At 44.0% G+C, this 22,187-nt stretch overlaps 1 protein-coding gene across 1 annotated transcript in view; it reads left to right on the plus strand.

Annotated features, from left to right (window-relative positions):
* The window catches only part of Stk36 (serine/threonine kinase 36), a 32,302-nt gene extending 10,798 nt beyond the window's left edge, over positions 1 to 21,504 (plus strand). Inside the window, exons 12-27 of the mRNA XM_013011619.1 lie at positions 5,913 to 6,092; positions 7,589 to 7,686; positions 8,195 to 8,300; positions 9,861 to 10,011; positions 10,377 to 10,504; positions 10,979 to 11,083; positions 12,275 to 12,373; positions 12,484 to 12,572; positions 13,542 to 13,605; positions 13,791 to 13,901; positions 15,891 to 15,967; positions 16,630 to 16,802; positions 17,065 to 17,212; positions 17,461 to 17,608; positions 18,457 to 19,203; positions 20,870 to 21,504. Coding sequence (XP_012867073.1) covers positions 5,913 to 6,092; positions 7,589 to 7,686; positions 8,195 to 8,300; positions 9,861 to 10,011; positions 10,377 to 10,504; positions 10,979 to 11,083; positions 12,275 to 12,373; positions 12,484 to 12,572; positions 13,542 to 13,605; positions 13,791 to 13,901; positions 15,891 to 15,967; positions 16,630 to 16,802; positions 17,065 to 17,212; positions 17,461 to 17,608; positions 18,457 to 19,203; positions 20,870 to 21,013 — 2,568 coding nt within the window. The 3' untranslated portion in view covers positions 21,014 to 21,504. The remainder of the gene's footprint in view (positions 1 to 5,912; positions 6,093 to 7,588; positions 7,687 to 8,194; positions 8,301 to 9,860; positions 10,012 to 10,376; positions 10,505 to 10,978; positions 11,084 to 12,274; positions 12,374 to 12,483; positions 12,573 to 13,541; positions 13,606 to 13,790; positions 13,902 to 15,890; positions 15,968 to 16,629; positions 16,803 to 17,064; positions 17,213 to 17,460; positions 17,609 to 18,456; positions 19,204 to 20,869) is intronic.
* The last annotated feature ends 683 nt before the right edge of the window (positions 21,505 to 22,187 follow it).

A 22,187-nucleotide genomic window follows, 5' to 3' on the forward strand; every position in this document is an offset into this window, starting at 1 on the left:
TAGTGGTTGTCAGTAAGAGTTTCACAGATTTTCCTGCCTTGGCTGTCTTTGCACTGTGATTTTCAGATTTCAACATCCTGAATAGCAGGAATTATAGGCAGTGCCCAGCAACAAATATTTCTTTTCTAGTAAATACTTTAAATATAATGGACCAAGAGGCAAAAAATGGAAGCTATTATCAACGTATTTTTACAATGAGAGAAAACACATTCCCATAAAATATATTGCTTGTGTTTATTTCCCTCTGTTTAAAGATTTTTTTTGGAGATAGAATTTTGCTATGTAAGTCAGGCTGGCCTCAAACTTGAAATCCTCCTACCTCAGCCTTCTGAGTGCTTGAATTATAGACATATACTACCATTCCTGGCTCTCTTAAAAGTTTTTATTTTAATGACTTTCTTGAGGTAAATTTATATGCCATAAGATTTACTCATTTTTGGCATATAACCAATAACTTTAATAGATGTGACAAGTTGTGGAACTGTCACTATAGTCCAATTTTAGAACATTTTTGTTACCCCTAAATATTCCTTTGGTTAGGCTTTTAAAATTAATTTTTATTGTTATTATAAAGGTGAGGTACAGAGGTTTATAGTTACATAAGTCAGGTAAAGAGTACATTTCTTTTTGGACAATATTATCCTTTCCCTGCGCACTTTCTCAATTTTTCCCTCCTGTCTCCACCCACAAGTTGTATAGTTCACTTTCACATAGTATCCAGTGATTACCACAGCTGCATTTGTTTACCCTTTGTCCCTTCATTTCTGTACTCTCCCTTACCTTCCCAAAGACATAAATGAACAAATAAGACAAAATGAAAACAGCAACAAAGAAAAAAAAACTCTTTTTTCCATTTCCTGGAGTTCATTTTGATAAATTTTTTTTGGTTGGTCATGGGACTTGAACTCAGGGCTTGGGTGCTGTCCTTCAGCTCAAGCCACAGTGCCACTTCGGGTTTTCTGGTGGTTTATTGGAGATAAGAGTCTCACAGACTTTTCCTTCCCCAGGCTAGCTTTGAACCATGATCCTTAATCTCAGCCTCCTGAGTAGCCATGGGCGCCTGGCTAATATTATTTTATATGATCAGGTGTATACATAGCTATTGTGCCTTTGTGTTCCACTCCTAAGATTATCCCCCTTTGGTCTTACTGTATGAGAATGTCTAGAGTCCTGTATAATTTATCTTGTCCCAATGTATTTTAGATCTAGCATCCACATAAAAAAAAACAAAAAAAAATATGTTTAAGCCGGGCGCTGGTGGCTCACGCCTGTAATCCTAGCTATTCAGAAGGCTGAGATCTGAGGATCATGGTTCAAAGCCAGCCCAGGCAGGAAAGACCATGAGACTCTTATCTCCAATAAACCACCAGAAAACCGGAAGTGACACTGTAGTTCAAGTGGTAGAGCGCTAGCCATGAGCTGAATTGCTGAGGGACAGCGCCCAAGCCCAGAGTTCAAGCCCCAGGACCGACAAAAACAAACAAACAAAAAATTTGTTTGTCTCCATGAGCTTGGCTTACTTCACTTAACATGATTTGTTCTAGGTCTATCCATTTCCCTGTAATTCACTGTTTATAGACACCACATGTTTTTGATCCTCTCATCTATTGTAGGGCATCTGGACTGTTAACACAACTTGGCTTTTGTGAATAGTCTGTTGTAGAGCTTGCAGTTAGTGTCTATCCTTGAACTAGTGGTGCTGTCCATGAACTGTTTTGCTCAAGGCTAGCACTTTACCACAGCACAGCACCACTTCTAGGTTTTTTTTGTTTTTCGTTTTTTAGGGGTTTTTTTTGCAAGTCCTTGGGTTTAAACTCAGGGCCTGGGCACTGACCCTGAGCTTCTTTTACTCAAGACTAGCAATCTACCACTTGAGTCACAGTACCACTTCTGGCTTTTTCTGTTTATATAGTACTGAGGAATCAAATCCAGGGCTTCATGGATGCCAGGCAAGCACTATATCACTAAGCCACATTCCCAGCCCTACTTCTAGTTTTTTTGAATGGTTAATTGGAAAAGAGTCTCAAGGAGACTTTTCTGCCAGGCCTAGCTTCAAACTTCGATCCTCAGATCTAGTCTCCTGAGTGGCTAGGATTACAGATGTGAATCACTAGCACCCAGTTGTGCAAGTGTCTTTGCAATATCCTGGCTTGTGATATTCTGGGTAGATGCCTAGGAGTGGTATGTCTGGATCGTAGGGAAGATTTGTGTTTCGTTTTTTGAGGAACCTTCAGACTACTGTCCAGGGAGATTGTACTAGTTTATATTCCGATCAGTTCAGTAGGATTCCTTTTCTCCCAACTCCCCGCCTACATTTGTTATTTGAATTCTCGATGTTAGCTAGCCTGACTGGGGTGAGAGGGAATTTCAGAGTTGTTTTGAGTTGCATTTCCTTTATGGCTAGAGATGATAAGCATTTCTTCATTTGTTTTTTTGCCCATCTTAACTCCTCTTCTGAAAAATCTCACCTTAGCTCCTTTGCCTATTCTGTAATTGGTTTATTAGCTTTGGAAGGGGTTGCTTTCTTGAGCTCCTTATATATTTTGGATATTAGGCCTTTGTCAGATGTATGCTGATAAAGATCTTCTTCTAGTCTCTTGGCTGTCTTTCTAGTTTAGTAACTATGTCCTTTGCTGCACAGAAACTTTTTAGTTTGATAAAAATCCTATTTGTCATGTCTCTCCTATCTTCTGTGCCCCTGGGACTCTTTAAAAAATATTCTGCCTGTACCTATGAGTTCTTGGTTTCAGGTCTGACATTGAGGTTTTTGATCCACTTTGAGTTGATATTTGTGCATGGTAACACCCAGGAATCTACTTTTAGTTTTCTGCATATGGATGCCCAGTTTTCCCAATACCAGTTATTGAAGAGGCTCTCTTTTTTTGCGCTGTATAGCTTTGGCTCCCTTGTCAAATATTAGATAACTGTAAGTATACAATTTTATTTCTGGATCTTCTAGTCTGATCCATTGATCTTAAGTTCTATTTTTGGTTGTTTTCTTTAAGTAGAATTTGAGATCCGGGATTGTGATACCATCAGTATTACTTTTTATTTTTCTTTGCCAGTTTTGGGGCTTGAACTCAGGGCTTGGGCTCTTTCCCTGAACCTCTCAGTGCTCAAGATTAGTGCTCTACCACCTGAGCCATAGTGCCACTTTCAGCTTTTTCTGTTTATGTGGTACTGAGGAATTGAACCCAGGGCTTCATGCATACCAGGCAAGCACTCTACCACTAAGCCACATTCCCAACTCAGCATTATGATTTTACCCTAGAATTGCTTTAGCTATTTGAAGTCTTTTGTTGTTCTATATGAATTTTTAAATCGTTTTCTCTGTCTTGGTAAAGAACTTCATTGATAGCCGCATGCCAGTTGCTCAGACCTGTAATCCTAGCTACTCAGGAGACCGAGGTCTAAGGATCACAGTTCAAAGCCAGCCCAGGCAGGAAAGTCTGTGAGACTCTTATCTCCAATTAATCACCAGAAAACCAGAAGTGGCACTGTGGCTCAAGTGGTAGGGCGCTTGCCTTGAGCTGAAGAGCTGAGGGACAGTGCTCAGGTCCAGAGTTCAAGTCCCATGATCAGCGACATAAAAAAAGAAAAGAACTTCATTGGTATTCTGATTAGGATTGCATTAAATTTGTAGATCATTTTTGTTAATATGTTCATTTTTACAATATTAATTCTATCTATTCATGAACATGGAAAGTCTTTCCATTTGCTGATTTCATCTTTGATGTCTTTCTTCAATTTTTATAGTTTTGTTGTTATTGTGGTTGTTGTTGTTGGTTGTGGGACTTGAACTCAGGGCTTGGGTGCTGTCCCTGAACTTCTTTGTGTTCAAGACTAGCGCTGTACCACTTGAGCCACAGCACCACTTCTGATTTTTAAGTGGTTAATTTAGAGATAAGAGTCTCATCAGGACTTTTCTGCCCAGGCTGGGTTGGAACTATGGTCCTCAGATCTCAGCCTCCTGAGTAGCTAGGATTGCAGGCATGAGCCACTGTCACCCGGCATATAGTTTTTGCTATAAAGGTATTTTACTTCTTTGGTTAGATTCATTCTCAGATTTTTTTTTTTGAGGCTGTAGCAAATGGTGTTTTCCTGACTTCCCTCTTTGCTTGTGTGTTGTTAGTATATGGAAAGGCTCCTGATTTTTTGTGGGTTAATTTTGTATCCTATTACTTTGCTAAAGTTATCATTCAGCTCTAGGAGCTTGGGGATTGAGTCTCTTGGGTCCTTTGGATATAAGATTATGTCATCACAAATAGAGATAGTTTGATTTCTTCTTTCCCTATGTGAACTCCTTTTATATCTTTTTCTTGCCTTATTGCTCTGGCTAGAATTGAATAACTTTATTAAAGAGGAGTGGAAAGAGTGGACATACTTGCTTTCTTCCTGATTTTAGAGGAAATGGTTTTAGTTTTTCACCAGTATGATATTGGCTCTTGGTCAGCCATATATAGATTTATTATTTTGAGGTATGCTCTTTCTTTTTCTAGCTTCTCCAGAACTTTTAATATGAATGGGTATTAGATTTTGCCAAAGTCTTTTTCTGCATCTATTGAGATGATCATGTGGTTCTTGTCCTTGGCTCTGTTGATGTGATGTTTTACATTTGTTGGTTTACATATGTTAAACCAGCCTTGCATCTCTAGGTTAAAATCTACTTGATCATATGATTTTTTTGATTACTTGCTAAATCGAAGTTTTGCAACTGTATTCATCAGAGAGACTGGCCTAGTTCTCATTTTTTTTTATTGGATCTTTACCTAGTTTTGGAATGAGTGTCATATTGAGTTTGGAATTTATCTTTTTTTTTTCTGTTTCATGGACAAGTTTGAGGAGTACTGATAATAGTTTAACTTTAAAAGTCTTAGAGAGGGCTGGGAAGGTGGCTCAGTGGTAGAGTGCTTGACTTGCATGCATGAGGCCCTGGGTTCAATTCCTCAGCACCATATAAACAGAAAAAGCCAGAAGTGGTTCTGTGGCTCAAGTGGTAGAGCGCTAGCCTTGAGTGAAGAGCTGAGAGACCATGCCCAGGCCCAGAGTTCAAGATCCACAATCAACCAAAAAAAAAAAAGAAGCCTTAGAGAATTTAGCCATAAATCCATCCAGACCTGGGCTTTTTCCTTGTTGGAAGACTGCTGACTGCTTCCTCCATTTCATTGCATGTTTTGGGCCTGTTTAAGTGGTTTTATATCTTCTTGGTTCATCTGAGGCAGTTTGTAGGTCTCTGGGCATTTATCCCTTTGGTTAGGCTTTTTTACTGACAGCTGGTGGCTCTATCATTTGAGCCACATTTCCATTTCTAGCTTTTTGTTTGTCAGTTGGAAATGAGTCTCTTGAATTTGTCTGCCCAGGCTGGCAGAAAATTCTGATTTTAGCTACTTGAGTGGATAGGGTTATAGATGTGAGCCACTGACACCCAGTTTTCGTGTGTGTGTGTGTGTGTGTGTGTGTGTGTGTGTGTGTGCGCGTGTGCGTGCTGTGAATGATGAACCAAGTACCTTGCACATGGTAGACCAAGTGTTTCACCATGGAGCTCTATATAGCTCAATAGTCCCTCCTCCTCTTTGTGGTACTAGAGTTTAAACTCAGGGCTTCCAGCTTACCACTTGAGCCATGCCACCAATCCCATGTAGCGTATTTTTAAAGCCAAGGGCTGAAGGAGAGAGGAAGTGATTATGAATGGGACTTAGGTCACTGGTGTTCTGTATCAGTTGACCTTTCTACTTTCCTCTTCCCTGGTATGGTTTCCTTGTTTCCTTGTTCTTTTTTTCTGAGTTTTATACTACCAAAGAAAGAAATGTAAACATTTTGTCTTGTCAATTCTTTGGGGACATTTGGTATTTGTGGCACTCCTTTTACTTATGATACTACCAATCACTGTCTGTTTCCCTTATGTTCCTCAGATCCTGAAAGGTACCCTGGCGGGTGCTTCCCACATACTCCCTGCACTCCGGGTCCTGAGCAGTCTTCTGTCCAGCTGCAGTGACTCCATTCCCTTGTATTCATTCTGCCGGGAAGCAGGGCTGCCTGGAATGCTTTTTAGCCTGCTCAGGCACAGCCAGGAAAACAGCAGTATCCAGCAGGTGAGCACCAGGCCAGGAACCTCTGGAGACCAACAGAAGATCGTTTTCCTTGGACCTCTCTTTTTCAAACACTCATCTGTATTTGACTTAACTGCTTTTTCTTTTCTTTCCTCCTTTTTCTAATTACCAGATTATCAGTTGTAAACTTATGCCTTCTGAGGCCAGATAGGTGGTGTGAAGTCAGTGAGGTGGTCTGTGTGTATAACTAATTATGGAAAGCATGATGAACTATACAGCACATGCCCACTCTGAATGAGGCATCTCCTCCTCAGCCCTCATCCATCTTGCCCTGTGGAAATTTGAGCCAATGTGCCATATCCTCTGGTTTTCCAAGAAAAGAGAGAAACCCAGATTTTCATATATAACATATTTTTTTAATCAGACATGGGGTTTGAACTCAGGGCCTCGGCACTGTTCCTGAGCTCTTTCTCACAAGGATAATAATACTCTACCACTTTGAACCACAGCTCCAATTCCAGTTTTCTTGTGGTTAACTGAAGATAAGAATCTCATGGACTTTCCTGCCCAGACTGGCTTTGAACCGTGATCCTCAGACTTGAGCTTTCTGAGTAGCTAAAATTACAGATGTAAGCCACTAGCATCCAACACATATATAACTTTTTGATATAAGCCAGATGCTAGTAGATCATGCCTATAATCCTAGGTACTTTGGAGGCTGAGATCAGAGGATTGTGGTTCAAAGCCAGCCTCATCAGGAAAATCCATGAGACTCTCCAGTTAATCACCAAAAAGCTGTAAGTGGAGCTATAGCTCAAGAGGTAGAGCACTTGCCTGGAGCAAAAAAGCTAAAGTACAGTGCCTAGCCCTTGAGTTCAAACCCAGTACTGGCACACACACACACACAAAATCAAATTCTCTGATATTTAGAATATTTTATTTCAGAATGTTGGATCCTCATCATATTGACTTGATTTCACACAGTGAGATACTGAAATCCAGAGATTAACTCCTACATAATCACTAACCTGTAACTGGTCACAAAGACAGTAAGTGGAAGAGCTATGACTCCATATACTTGGGTCCAGACTTCTACTTCCTCATATTATGTCCTGCCACAGCTACACTTATAGTACAGGCGAAACCCTTCCAGAGTCAGAGTTTATTGAGCCCATGTTAGGGCAACTAGGATGCTATGCTGCTAGTAAGTATTAAGTTTGGGCAAATTTAAGGAATTAAAAAACGTATGCTTTTTTGATGTTGTTATTGTTATTTTTTTAAATAGAGCCTCCTACACTTCAGAATGCTGTTCAGGCCAAATAAGACAACATTTCCAGGCTGTGATGGCCTGTTAGCTGGCACTTCTTCTATCTTGACTGTCTCTTTGCTCAAACTTTTCTTCCTCTGTCCCTGTTAGGTTTACTTGACTGGTTATCTATACCCTTTTTGCTGTGGAGTTTTTCAAGTTTATTTTATTTTGTAATCTTTGTTTCTACCCCTTACATTGCCCTTATTCTCTATTTCCTTTTCCCTGGCAGCAACCATGGTATGGGTCTTTCTTACGGGACCTGATGGCTGTGATTCAGGCCTATTTTGCTTGTGCATTCAATTTGGAGAGGACCCAGACTGGTGACAGGTGGGCTGAAAGAAACTTTCTCTATCAATTAGTTTGGCTTCACTTTTTACTTCATTTCTTTTCCTCCTCCTTAGGAAGAGACCAAGTGAAAATAAGCTGTGATTTGTGATAGAGTTAGGGATCAGCTGAGTGGCCCTAAACTCAGCTAGTCTTTGTAGGGGTCTTGAAACACTTCTAACTTTACCCCCAAGACTTTAAGGCTCTAATAATCAGCAGTTACAGTGGGCCTAAATGGAAGGAACAAGGTCAGGATATGAAAAATGAGGTAAAAGGGGCTTAGTGGTATCTATGACAGGAATGAGAAAGAGAGAGAAGAGAGAGACAGAGAGAGGAAAGAAAAACAGTGTGTGTGTGTGTGTGTGTGTGTGTGTGTTCAGTCAGGAAGAAAGGAGGGAACATTCTGATGTGTTCCATTTTTAGAGATTCTCTTGCCTGCTCAGCCTGACTATTCATGCTACCTGGGCTTTTAGTATACAAATAAGAAGAAATCATAGTTCATTTTCCCTAGCCTACAGGTGTTTCAGGAAGCTGCCAACCTGTTTCTGGACCTGCTGGGGAAACTACTTGCCCAACCAGATGATTCTGAGCAGACATTTCGAAGGGACAGCCTTATGGTAATCTACTCCCACCTCCAGATTTGCATCCCCTTTATTAGGACTTGTAAAGTGTCAGATCAAGTTAACACCACAAACTTGAATTAGATTCCCACCATGTGCCATATATCACATGGGTAAGAGAAAGTCCTCACCTCACAGGGGAATGTAAAAAAACATACCAGAACTTTATATACAATACAGAAGCACCACTGAAGATACCAATAATGCTATTTGAAGAGTCCTGGAAGAACTATTGAAGAAGGAAGTTATTTCTTCTAAGATTTGAAGAGTGCATAGCAGTTTGTCAGGTGGCTGAAATAGGAAAATAGGGAAGACATTTCAGACAATGAACAACATGTCTAAACACTCAGAGGCATGAAGCAGTTTGGCATTTACCAGGGGATCACAAATAGAAATGTCGCTGATCATCTAGTATTTCCCAGCTTTATTTGTTGTGAAGACTAGTGAACTATGTCAGTTCCCTGTCCTACGCTCCGGAAGTAAGGAGAATAGAGGAGTGAATGAGAAAACAATTCAGGAGTCCCTGATCTCAGAAGGCAAGAAGTTAACACTTGCCGGACCAATCAAACTGGCAGTTGGGAACATAGATCTGGGCTATATTCCCGCCTCCATCTATAGAACTTCCATACTTTTTTAGTCTGAGATCCTACTTTCATATTCCCCACTTTCTAGTCAGAAAGCTATTGACTGTCTTTTTTTTTTTTTTTTGGGTCCGGTCATGGGGCCTGAACTCTGGGCCTGGGCGCTGTCCCTCAGCTCTTCAGCTCAGCGCTAGCACTCTACCACTTGAACCACAGTGCCACTTCCGGCTTTTTGCTTATGTGGTGCTGAGGAATTGAACCCAGGGCCTTATGCATGCAAGGCAAGCGCTCTACCACTGAGCCACCTTCCCAGCCCCAGCTATTGACTAGCTAACACAGATTTTGGCTAATAGTTGCTCATGTTACTGTTCAACTCTCATATCATTGTACAATGAGTAGCAGAGGGAGTTTGGGATAATTAGCCTTTTCCTTGAAATTCTGAATCTTTATCCCTACAGCCCATAGTTTATACTTTGAGGAGAGACATCATCTAAGGAGGAGCTGATTTGAAAATAGAAAGATTGGGAATGTAGCTTAGTGGTAAAGCATGTATTTTAGTATGTGAAAAACTCTGCGTTCACCCCAACACCAAAAACATAGCTGAAGTCATGGTGGCATACACCTTTAATCCCAACCTTAAAGAAGCTGGGAGGGGGAATCATTCATTTGAGGCCAATCTGTAATAGGAAGAAGTTTCAGGGTGACCTCGTCTGCATACTTAGATGAGACCCTAACTCAAAAAAACCCAAAAAACTAGAAAGTGAGGGAGAAGAAATAGAGGAAGGTATAGAGAAGAGAAGAAGGGAAATGAAAGGGAAGACAGATAGTATACTGACAATGCAAAGCTTGTATAGAATTAGCTGTCCTCAGGGGTTTGATCCTCTTTTTAAGGGGGTTCTTTGTATATTCTTGGTTCTTAACACTGAGTTCAGTTTTCTGATGCCCTGACATTACCTCTACCTTTGTCTCCTTCAAGTGCTTTGCTGTACTGTGTGAAGCCATGGATGGGAACAGCCGGGCTGTCTCCAAAGCCTTTTACTCCAGCTTGTTGACCACCCAGCGTGCTGTGTTGGATGGGCTTCTTCATGGCTTGACAAGTCCACAGCTCCCTTTCCACACACCCCCAGGTGAAGACAGGGGGATGCTAAGAGTGGAGTCGGGTCTTGCTTATGCTAGGCAAGCACTTTATGATTGAGCTACACCACCCCAATTCAACTTAACAATCAATGGCTTATTTTTTTCCAGAATTTTTTTTTGGCAGTACTTGGGTTTGAATTCAGAGCCTCATATTCACTAAGCAAGGGTTCTGTCTCTTGAGCCATACCCCTAGTTTGAGGGAAGGCTCTCTTGACTTTATTGTTATATAGGTCTGGCTCTGATCTTCCTCCTTCCATTATCTAAATGATGCCTGATGGTTGGTAGGTGCTCAATAATTGTAAATTGAAAAAACAGAGACGTGACCTCACCCTGCATTCTTTGCCTTTTTCTGTAGGAGCCCCGCAAGTGAGCCAGCCATTGCGGGAGCAGAGTGAAGATCTACCTGGAGCTTTTTCCTGTGCCCTGGCAGCCATGTGCATTGCTCCTGTAGGACTGCCCAACTGCTGGGACGCCAAGGAGCAGGTCTCAGCTCTAAGTTCTTGTTCCTCTCTTCCCAGTTGCCAGAGAAGTTGAAGAAGCTGGCCCTCTCTCTCAGAAAGAGAAAGAGATTCTATGGCTCTCTCAGTATTGAAACATTCGCTAAACACAGTGTAGCCAGAATTGCAGAGCCTGAACCAGCTGGCGAGGGAAAGGGCTCCGTGATAAGCTGCTCAGGTGGCATGGCAGCCAGTTGCTTCTCCAAGAACTCAGGACTCAGTTTGCCTTGTGTGCTGCCCAGTAACAGCTTGCTCTGTACCTGTTCACACAGAGTCCAAACTAGGACAAGACTCAGCTCTACATTCATTAGCCATAGAAACTGGGAATAGAATGGGGTGTGAGGTTCCTGTAAACCTGAAAAGAGGCACTAGAAAAGGATTAAGAATCTGGGTCGATTAGAAATAAACAAGGAATAGGTTTGGAATCAGTGGGATGGAGTTTTCAAGTATGTCTCCCCAGGTCTCTTGGCATTTGGCAAATCAGCTGACTGAGGAGAGCAGCCAGCTAAGGCCATCCCTCATCTCTGGCCTGCGGCATCCCATCCTATGCCTTCACCTTCTCAAGGTACTTTCTCCCCATGGTTGCTAGAATTTTAGATTAAGCCATGTTAATCAGAACTGAGCAGTGTCCCTGTCTCAATATATCACAGCAAGAAGTAGAAGTTTCTTCCCACCCCTGTGTTAGTCAGACTTTCCATCACTATGGCAAAGCACCTGATAGAAACAACTTAAGAAAAGTAGTTGGGTGTCAGTGACTCACAACTGTAATCCTAGCTACTCAGGAGGCTGAGATCTGAGGATCGCGGTTTGGGCAGGAAAGACTGTGAAACTCTTTATCTCCAATAAACCATCTGAAAACCAGAAGTGGCGCTGTGGCTCAAGTGGTAGAGTGTTTGCCTTGAGCTATGAAGAGCTGAGGAACAGAGCCCAGGCCCAGAGTTCAAGCCCAACGACTGACAAAAAGAAAAAAGAAAAAAGAAAGAAAGGAAATATTCTGGATTAAAGATTTTAGAGATTGGGTGGGGAGGGGGGAGGTTTGGGTGGGGGCCAGGAGAAGGATGGGAAGGGGAAACAGGAGGAGGCTACAATGCTTGATAAGAAATGTATGCATTATCTTTTTTTTTTTGGGGTCCAGTTGTGGGGTCTGAACTCTGGGCCTGGGCACTGTCCCTCAGCTCTTCAGCTCAAGGCTAGCACTCTACCACTTGAGCCATAGTGCCACTTCCGGCTTTTTTCTTTTTGCTTATGTGGTGCTGGGGAATCGAACCCAGGGCCTCAGGCATGCAAGGCAAGCGCTCTACCACTGAGCCACCTTCCCAGCCCCTGTACTCATTATCTTGCCCATGTAATTGTAACTCCTCTGTACAGTATTTTCACAATAGAAAAAAAAAAGATTTTAGAGATTCCAGTTTATCCTGGAGGGGTGGGCATGCTGGAATAAAATGCTTACATGATGGTAGCCAGGAGACAGAATGCCTGAGCTTTTCCCTTTTTCTTCTTTTATTTTACCTGGGCCTCCAACCTGCAGTATGTACCATCCACCTTGAGTTAGTCCTCTCTGGAAACACCCTCACACACATATCTAGAGGTGTGCTTTACTAGTCTCCTCGTTTCTCTGTTCAATCAAGACTAACCATCACAACCCTCAAGTATGGATGCCAGCTCTGTTGAAAGGCATGCTTGCTTTTCAGCTCAGCCTTCCAGGCTAATAACCCTGACCTACTTCACTCACCAGCATACTCCTTCCACTCCCTAGGTGTTCTACTCCTGCTGCCATGCCAGTGAGCGCCTATGCCGTCTTCTAGGGCAGGAATCCTTGGCCTTGGAGTCACTGTTGATGTTGGTCCAGGGCAAGGTAGGCCAGCAACATGGGTAGGTATCTCACAGGGACCCCCATCTCACCCAGAGGTTTTTCTGATAGTTCTGATAGTTTGTTTTTGTTTTTGGTTTTGTTTTTTTTTTTAGATAAAAGTAATAGATTGGGAAGAGTCTACTGAAGTGGCACTGCACCTCCTCTCACTCCTTGTCTTTCGGCTCCAAGATCTGCCGCCTGGGTAAGTCACAAGGTGAAATAACTATCTGTTAGCTACTCAGGAGGCTGAAATCTGAGGATCACAGTTTAAGCCAGCCCAGACAAGAAAGTCTGTGAAACTCTTATCTCCAATAAACCACCAGAAAATCAGAAGTGGCGCTGTAGCTCAAGTGGCAGAGCACTAGCCTTGAGCTGAAGAGCTGAGGACAGTGCTCAGGCCCAGAGTTCAAGCCCCATGACCACCACCAACACAAAAAAAACTTCCTGTCCCCCTGTCCCTTTCTGGGTCCAGTCATGGTGCCTGAACTCTGGGCCTGGGCACTGTCCCTCAGCTCTTCAGCTCAAGGCTGGAGCTCTACCGCTTGAGCCACAGCACCACTTCCGGCTTTTTTTTTCTTTTTTGCTTATGTGGTACTGAGGAATCGAACCCAGGGCCTCATGCATGCAAGGCAAGCGCTCTACCACTGAGCCACCTTCCCAGCCCTCCCCTGTTCCTTTCTGATCTCCCGTTTCCCCTCTTGCCCCTATCTCTTTTGGAGCTCATCCTGGGGCTGGGAGCTGTCCCTGAGGTTTTTTGCTCAAAGCTAGTACTCTATTACTTGAACCACAGCTCTACTTTGGGATTTTCTATGGTTAATTGGAGGAAAGAGTCTCATGGACTTTCTTATCCAAGCTTTGAACCATAATACTCAGATTTCAACCTCCTGAGTAGCGAAAATTACAGTTGCCCTGCTAGGGTCAGATCTCTTTGCTGAAGTCTACGCATAAAGCTAATGGCACACAATGTGGGGAGTGGTACCCTTTAGCCCATACTTAGGAGGGTCTGGGACAGAGATGGTGAAGATTTCTCTACAAAGAACAGACTTGGATTCCCATCAGCTTTGGGCTCTGGAAGTGGACAGGCAGCATAAGCAAGTCCAAAAAGAGGGAGGGCCCCTTATTTGCCTCCTATGAAAACAATATGCCTGTGATTTTTATCTCCTTATTCTAGAATGGAGAAGCTAAGCAGTGAGGTTGCTAATCTGTTTACCCATTCACACGTCGTCTCTCTTGTGGTGAGTTCTCCACCTACTCCCTTCTTTTACCCTATCATCCATTCCTCATGGGAGTGAGGAGTCACTCTCCCATTTGCAGCTGTTTCTTCAGGCATTCATTCTTCTGAACCAGGATGTAAATCCTCTCTGCCTGTTCTAAACACCACTCATTTTTGGACAGCCCTTCTCCCTTGCATCTTCCACAGAATGCAGCGGCCTGTCTCTTAGGACAACTTGGTCAGCAAGGAGTGACCTTTGACCTCCAGCCCAGGGAATGGATTGCTGCAGCCGCGCATGCCCTATCTGCCCCTGCAGAGGTGAGGCCTTTGGGGAAAACCCAGACACATTTTCTCTGTGTCAGACACTAGGACAGCACTCCAGGGAAAAGACCGAAATACCAGCAAGCCTGAAGGAAATGGAATGGAAAAGGAATCAAGGAGACCTTTCTGTCCTCTCCTTTGCCTCTATGAGCCTGATCTGGTCAGAACTTCCGATTTCTGGGCTAGGAAGGTGGCTCAGTGGTTGAGTGCTTACCTCACATGCATAAGGCCCTGGGCTCGATTCCTCAACACCACATACACAGAAAAAGGTGGAAATGGGTGTTGTGGCTCAAGTGGTAGAGCGCTAGCCTTGAGATAAAGAGCTCAGGGACAGTGCCCAGGCTGAGAGTACAAGCTCCATGAGCGACAGGGCTTCTAAAGAAAGAAGCAGGGAAGGGAAGCAGGAGAGGTATAAGGTTTCCCTGCTGCCTCAGTTGCCTCCTGGAGCTCATGCTCAGTGATTAAAGTCCTTCCTGTTGCTTTGTCTCTTCTGCTTCTCTTGCAAAGGCCACTCTGCAATTGCTTTTCTCACTTTTTCTCCTTAACTGTGCATTCTTCAGTAATTCCAATCAGTTTGTAGCCTCTTTTCTGCATTCTTCTTTCCAGAGATTGTCCCCTTTCCTTTTTTTAGGACCGTTAGAACTTTTTCTCATTTTGTAGGAATAGACTTTGTAATCACATTGTTGTCACCTTCATATGAATAAAGTTCTTCATAATTTATAAATTATACATTCATATATGTTACTCTGCAACACACTTAGAAGAACACCAAATAGGCATGAAGTTGACTTCAGAGAGATGGTAATTACTGGTGAAAAGCACTAAGATTCAAACAGGGGCTCCCTCTTTTCCCTTGTTCCCCTCTACCTGGTTACCCCAAGTCCCATATAATCCATCTTCCAATTGACTCTAAAGTCTTTATCTACACACTGACCTGCCTTAGTTTATGCACACATCATCTTTCTTCTGGTCTTTGGTACTTGGATATTCAAAAAATCGCTCCAGTCTCTTCTCTTTACTACCACCGGAGTTAGCTTTCTTAAGGGTAAATATGGTTATTTTGCTCAAGCAATAGTTATTGAACACATGGGTACATGTTGAGTGCATTGTACTATTCCAGACTCTGAAGATACAGTAGTGACTGAGAGACAAAAAATAAAATTAAGGGGCTGGGAAGGTGGCTCAGTGGTAGAGCTCTTGCTTTGCATGCATGAGGCCCTGGGTTCGATTCCTCAGCACCACATAAGCAAAAAGAAAAAAGCCAGAAGTGGCGCTGTGGCTCAAGTGGTAGAGCGCTAGCCTTGAGCTGAAGAGCTGAGGGACAGTGCCCAGGCCCAGAGTTCAGGCCCCAGGACCGGACCCAAAAAAAAAAAAAAGAAAATATACTGTGGCCTTTGATGCCTATCCACTTTTACATATGCTGTGATTTTCTTGGAATATTCTCTCTTTCTACTGCCATTGTCTTTTACCTGTCTTTAAGATCTATTTATTTTATAGTGATAGATATCAAACCCAAGGCCTTGTACATGCTTGGCAAATACTTTCTCACTGAGCTATATCCTTTCCATTCCTTTAAATATGTATTTATTTAGTAAATCTCCCCATCCCTAATTTTTTTTTTGCTAGTCCTGGGGCTTGAACTCAGTACTCAGGCTGTTCCCTCAGCTTCTTTTGCTCAAGGCTAGCACTTTTTCTGTTTATGTGGTTATGTGGTACTGAGGAATCGAACCAGGGCTTCATGCATGCTAGGCAAGCATTCTAAGCCACTTTCCCAGCCCATCTTTAAATTTTTTAATGAATTAGTTTCCTACCTCCAGGAAGATGATTTAGGCAACCTTTTGTTTAACAAGTATCTTTGTAGACTGTCATTGCTTCTGTATCTATTTACACTAATGAGCCTTGTAAGTCCAGAAGAGTTCCTACTCTACCAGGCCAAGAAAGAAATATTCCACCAAACCAGGTAGATTCTTGTGTGTCTCCCAACAGGTCCGGCTGACTCCACCGGGTAGCTGTGGGTTCTACGATGGCCTCCTCATCCTCCTACTACAGCTTCTTACCAAGGTTGAAAGCTATTTAAGTATAGGTGGGAAGAAAGGAGAGAAAAACTGGGCCTCCTTTTTTTTTTTTTAAGCCTCAGTATAAGAACGAAGAAGCATGGGTTGCTTACCTCTCCTTCAGGCTTCTGTGTCTTATAACTGCCCCACCTGCCCGAAGTAAGACCCCTTAAAAGGAAACTCTTTAGCTGTATCCATGGACATCCAGTAGGAAACAAATGAATCCCTGTTGGTGTCGTTGGTTTTTTTCTGCTTTTGTTTTTAAAAAAATTAAGTATTTTTCTTTTATAGACCTCATGCACAACTTGGTCTTTGATACAAGTGAACCCCAACAGGCCAATTCCCTAGTTTTCAGTATACAATCATGGATTGAGAGATCAGGGAATTAAGGTATGATCAGAAGACAATACTCTGGGTTTTGGGGTATCTGTAATCCCAGCATTCAGGAAGCTAAAGCACAATAATCATGAGTATGAGACCAGCCTGGGCAATTTATCAAGACCCTTCCTGTCTCAAACAAACAAACAAAAAGACAGTAAAACAATATGGAAATACTAAGTGGGAGGACAAGTTATTTCTGGACTCTTTTGTAGGTAAAGGACAGGAATAAAAACAGACATTTGCACTCCTGACTTCTACCTCCTCACCCCTCCTCTTTCATGTTGTGTCTAACAGGGGAAGGGTAGCCTGATCAGAGATGTGGCTAGCTCAGAAGTATGGACTATTTTGTGGCACCGCTTCTCCATGGCCCTGAGGCTACCAGGGGGGGCTCCACAGGAAGAGGAACTGTCACTATCCAGCCCACCCAACCCAGAGCCAGACTGGACACTGATCTCCCCGCAAGGTATCTTTGTTAGCATAGCCTCCTTTTAGAAACCATTGTGTGGATCACTCTTCAGAAGAAGCAGCCTAGAACAGGAGTAATGTGTGTGGAGATATGTGCTGCTGCTGCTGCTATGGGCAGGGTATCAGAGTGTAATAGTGTAGCTGCCCAAAGATGGGGAGGGAGCTGGATGTATAGGTTATGGCCCTGGGAGCTGTGGGGACATGGGGGCATCTGGGTCTCTTAACACGCTTCACTAGGTCTCCATCCTTGGTGTTTTTAGGCATGGCAGCCCTGCTGAGCCTAGCCATTGCCACCTTCACCCAGGAACCCCAGTTATGTCTGAGCTACCTGTCACAGCGTGGAAGCATCCTCATGTCTACTCTGAAGCATCTGCTTTCCCCCAACTTCCTGCATCATCTGAGCCAGGCGTAAGTCAGAGCTAGCAGAAGAAGAATGGAAGATCCAGAGTCAGTAATGGAGCGGGGGATGGAGGAATAGGAGAAAAGTAGCCAATAGTTTGAGTTATACAGCCAAAAATGGAATAAGGCTTAGGCTGGAAACCTTAGGAGTGGGGGGTAAGAGGTTGCTGAGAAAGGAAATTTGAGGAGAGGGAGGGAACTATGAAAAAGAGTAAGTGAGCAAGACCAGGTCTGTTCTTCTGCACTGCTATCCTTAGGCCTCACGGGTTTGAGTTTCTCCCTGTTGTGGTGCTCTCTGTGTGCCAGCTCCTCTGCTTCCCCTTCGCCCTGGATGTGGATGCTGACATTCTTGTAGATATCTTGGCTGACCTCAGGGACTCAGAAGTTGCAGCCCACTTGCTTCAGGTACTTGGGAAGTTACAGGAAGTAAAGGTAGAGAAAGATGACCAGGATTGTGTCCTGTAATTCACTTTCCAACACCTCCAGACCTCTCCCTAGGCCCATGTAGGAGTGGAGAATCTTGTTTGACTTAAGAATTAGATATATGCCAGGTACCAATGGCTCACGCCTGTAATCCTAGCTACTCAGGAGGCTGAGATCTGAGAATCTCGGTTCAAAGCCAGCCTGGGCAGGAAAGTCCGTGAAACTCTTATCTCGAATAAACCACTCGAAACTGGAAGTGGCGCTGTGGTCAAGTGGTAGAGCACTAGCCTTGAGCTGAAGAGCTGAGGGACAGCGCCCAGGCCCAGAATTCAAGCCCCACAACTAACCAAAAAAAAAAAAAAAGAGAGAGAGAAAGAGTATAAACAGCAGTCAGTCCCAAATACAGAGACATGTGGTTAAAGGTGGGCTGATCTCTCCCTCCCTCCCTCCCTCCCTTCTCTCTCTCTCTCTCTCTGTCTGTCTCTCTCTCTGTCTCTCTGTCTCCCCCCCCCCATTGTTTCTCTTCGAGCTCAGTGGGGAGAACATCCTGATCCAGACACTGACAGCTAAATCACTTCTCTGGCAATCCTTGGCATATACACCCTGGATCTTTGGAGGTCCTTACAAAGCCAGGGGTGAACTTGGAAAGGCCGATGCTCTTGGGCTCCACATGTGTTTCATGGGGAATACTGTGGGGCAGGACTTCAGCTCTCTGGGGTAATTTTTCCCTTAGCTTGTCTTTTCTCTCTCTTAGCCTTAAGGCTTCTCCTGCATACCTGCAGTGTACCTCTCTCACTGAACTCCCTTTACCTGAACCTCTCTTGCCCCAGGTCTGCTGCCGCCATCTTCTGTTATCACAAGTGGAGCTGCCCATCAGCCTCCTCACCCGACTGGCCCTGATGGATCTCACCTCTCTCAACCAGTTTGTAAACACAGTGGCTGCCTCACCTAGAACCATTATATCATTCCTCTCAGTTGCCCTCCTGAGTGACCAGCCTCTACTGATCTCTGACCTTCTCTCCCTGCTGGCCCATGCAGCTCGGGTACTGTCCCCCAGCCACTTGTCTTTTATCCAAGAGCTCTTGGCTGGTTCTGATGAATCCTACCGGTCCCTGCGCAGTCTCCTGGGCCACCCAGAGAACACTGTGCGCGCCCGAACTTATGGACTTCTGGGACATTTGCTTCAACACAACATAACCCTACGTGGGGCACTACAGTGCCAGGCCGGACTGCTCAGCCTTCTGCTGCTAGGGCTTGGAGACAAAGACCCTTCTGTACGTCGTAGTGCCAGCTTTGCTGTGGGCAATGCAGCTTACCAAGCTGGTCCCCTGGGACCTGCCCTAGCCACTGCAGTGCCCAGTATCACCCAGCTGCTTAGAGATCCTCAGGCTGCTATCCGGCGCAATGCTGCATCAGCTCTGGGCAACTTAGGGCCTGTGGGGTTGAGAGAAGAGCTTTTACAGTGCCAAGTGCCCCAACGGCTCCTTGAGATGGCATGTGGAGACCCTCAGCCAAATGTGAAGGAGGCCGCCCTCATTGCTCTCCGGAGCCTCCAACAGGAGCCCTGCATCCATCAGGTACATCCCAGAGGACTTGTAAGTCTTGACAATCCAGGCTTCTGTAGCTCACATTTCTCTGAGATAGTCTATATGTATAGAATTTGGACATTCAGAAATGCAAGCTGTGTTCTTGCCCAGGTGCACAAAACTTGGGGGCAGTGTGTTGGAGATGGGTTTTCTGTTTACTATCTCTCACCCTAGAGAAGGAAGAGGAGCTAGAACAGGTCTCTACTGGCTAGAACCTACCTGAGATCTCAAAGACCACAGCTTTATTTCTTCTAGAGCCAGGAGAGTACTGAGGGAAGACCAGATTTGGGGGTCCATGAAGAAGCCAACTATCTTTTTTTTTTTTTTAGTACTATGCTAAGCGGTTTATTACCTGCAGTATTATCTGGTTTAAATTTTGCAGGTGAGGAACTGAGGCTCAAGTAATTTAGTAACTTGTTGTGGTTACAAAGCAAGCAGGTGGGAGTAGACTTTTGAATTCAGAAATCTGAGTGCAGTCTGTGCTCTTCTTTTTTTGGTCATGGCGCTTGAACTCTGGGCCTGAGCTCTGTCCCTGAGCTCTTCAGCTCAAGGCGAGTACTCTACCACTTGAGTCACAGTGCCACTTCTGGTTTTCTGGTGGTTAATTAGAGATAAGAGTCTCATAGATGTTCCTGCCCAGGCTGGCTTTGAACTGCGAGCCTCAGATTTCAGCCTCCTGAGTAGCTAGGGTTTCAGGCCTGAGCCACCGGTGCCTGGCTAGCCTGTACTCTTTTAACCATGGACTTTCTGCCTCTTCTGTTCAAGATTTAGTATCTAAGGAGTCCAGTAGAAGTCATATCTGTGGTCTTATTGGTAGAGTGCTTGCCTAGCATGCACTGGAAGTGGCACTGTGGCTCAAGTGGTAGAGTCCTAGCCTTGAGCAAAAGAAGCTTAGGGACAGTGCCCAAGCCCTGAGTTCAAGCCACAGGAATGGAAAAAAGAAAAAGAAAAAAAAAGTCACATCTGTGATAACACTGATTATAGTAGGTCAATGTAGCTGGTTTCTAGTGGCTCACTCCTGTAATCCTAGCTACTTCGGAGGCTGAGATCTGAGCATCATAGTTCAAAGCCAGCCCAGGCAGAAAAGACTGTGATTTTTATCTCCAGTTAACCACCAGAAAACCAGAAGTGGCACTGTGGCTCAAAGTGGTACAGCGCTAGCCTTGAGCAAAAACAGCTCAGGGACAAGCGCCCAGGCCCTGAGTTCAAGTCTCACAACCGAACAAAAAAGTCAATGTATATTGGGTAGTTAATGCAGAACAGAATTGACAGAATACTCTGACTGTCTCTGTAGGGAAAGTAGTCAGAGAGGTTCTTGATGAGAAATTAGTTTGAATCCTGTTTGGGACCTCTGGAAGTCTGTGAATCATACTTTCTGGTTTACTGCCAGTCATTGCTGCTTTCACTGTCTCTTCCTGGGAACAAGTCGAAGGGCCTCTGGTACAACCAAGGAGACTAGAAGTGGATCCTGGTGGTGATTCTTGTCTCCAAGGTTTTCTTCTCCCATTGAGTCTGTTCTGGGTCCCCAAAAGCCATTTCCCTTTTCTTCCTTTTCCAGACTCTGCATTGCTGGACTAAATGGGAATCCTGTGCATGTGCCGTAGACATCATTGTTTCTGAGCCTCACATCCTGTTCTGTCACTTTCCTATCCCACAGGTGCTGGTGTCCTTGGGTGCCAGTGAGAAATTAGCCTTGCTGTCTCTGGGGAATCAGTTACTGCCTCATGGCAGCCCCAGGCCTGCCTCTGCTAGACACTGCAGAAAACTCATCCATCTCCTAAGGCCAAACCACAACACGTGATCCCTGATCCTGAGGTCCAGCCTCCAGCCTTCATTGCCTTACTGTTGCCAAGTCTTCCTTATTCTCCTACACAAGCCACTAACTCATCTGAGAGCTGAAGAGACTGAAAAAAGAATGATAAGCTGCCAATTTACCTGAGAGTGAGAAACTTGAAGAGATTTATGTCTAGAGCCCCTTTCTCCCCCCAGATTCAGGATGATTTCAGCCAGTAAACTTTATTGCTGTTGGTGCCAGAGAAGATTTCTTCCTTTTCTATGTTCAAGGGTCTTTTCTCTGATCATGTGCCTTTACCCCCCAGAAGCATGCCTCTGGGACCTTAAGGAAATACCTCTACCTGACAAGACTGCTTCCTTTCTCAAGCTCCTGAAATCCTCCCCGCAGTTTTTTCATAAGTACACAGGCCTCTGTTTCAGTTCTAGGCTACAGAGATAAACATCATCACCCCTGTTATTGAGGGGTTCACCAGTCCTTAGCCCTTATTCCTTTCACGGGTTGAGGATGGAGAGTATGTCATTTTATTTTTTGTAATTCTGTTTATAAACTGTTTTAATTTAAAAAAAAAAAAAGCTTCCCCTTACTCGGAGCTCTCAGGGTAAGGAGTTTGGGAGGCCCAGCCTCTCTTTTAGCTTCTATGTAGTACTAGAAGACTTGTGATCCTGTTTACATAGACCCTAGTTCAGAGGCCTGGAAGGTGACTCAGTAGTAGAGTGCTTGCCTTGCATGCATGAGGCCCCGGGTTCGATTCCTCAGTACCATATAAACAGAAAAAGCCAGAAGTGGTGCTTGGCTCAAGTGGTAGAGTGCTAGTCTTGAGCTAAAGAGCTGAGGAACAGCACCACACCCAGGCCTAGAGTTCAAGCCCAACAAAAATAATAATAAATAAAAATAAAAGAACGAGCAAGGCAAAACAGAGAGGTAAACTGGGTAACTCTGAGATCTCATATACTAGGATTAAGATTTAATATAGTTTCAATGTATATGGAATCCTGGCTGTACTAAAATGGAGAATGTACAATTTATCAGAAAGTGGTATTTGCCAAATTTATTAAAATTATGATCTATCTGCACATATTGGGAAGCTTAAACCTTAACCCAATAGACAGCTTAGGGCAGGCTTCTAGATCTCTGATTCTTCCAGCCACAAAATAGAGAGTCTTCTTTTTTTTTTTTTTGG

Source organism: Dipodomys ordii, unplaced genomic scaffold (assembly GCF_000151885.1).
Source record: "Dipodomys ordii isolate 6190 unplaced genomic scaffold, Dord_2.0 Scaffold1, whole genome shotgun sequence".
Taxonomy (NCBI): Eukaryota; Metazoa; Chordata; class Mammalia; order Rodentia; family Heteromyidae; genus Dipodomys; species Dipodomys ordii.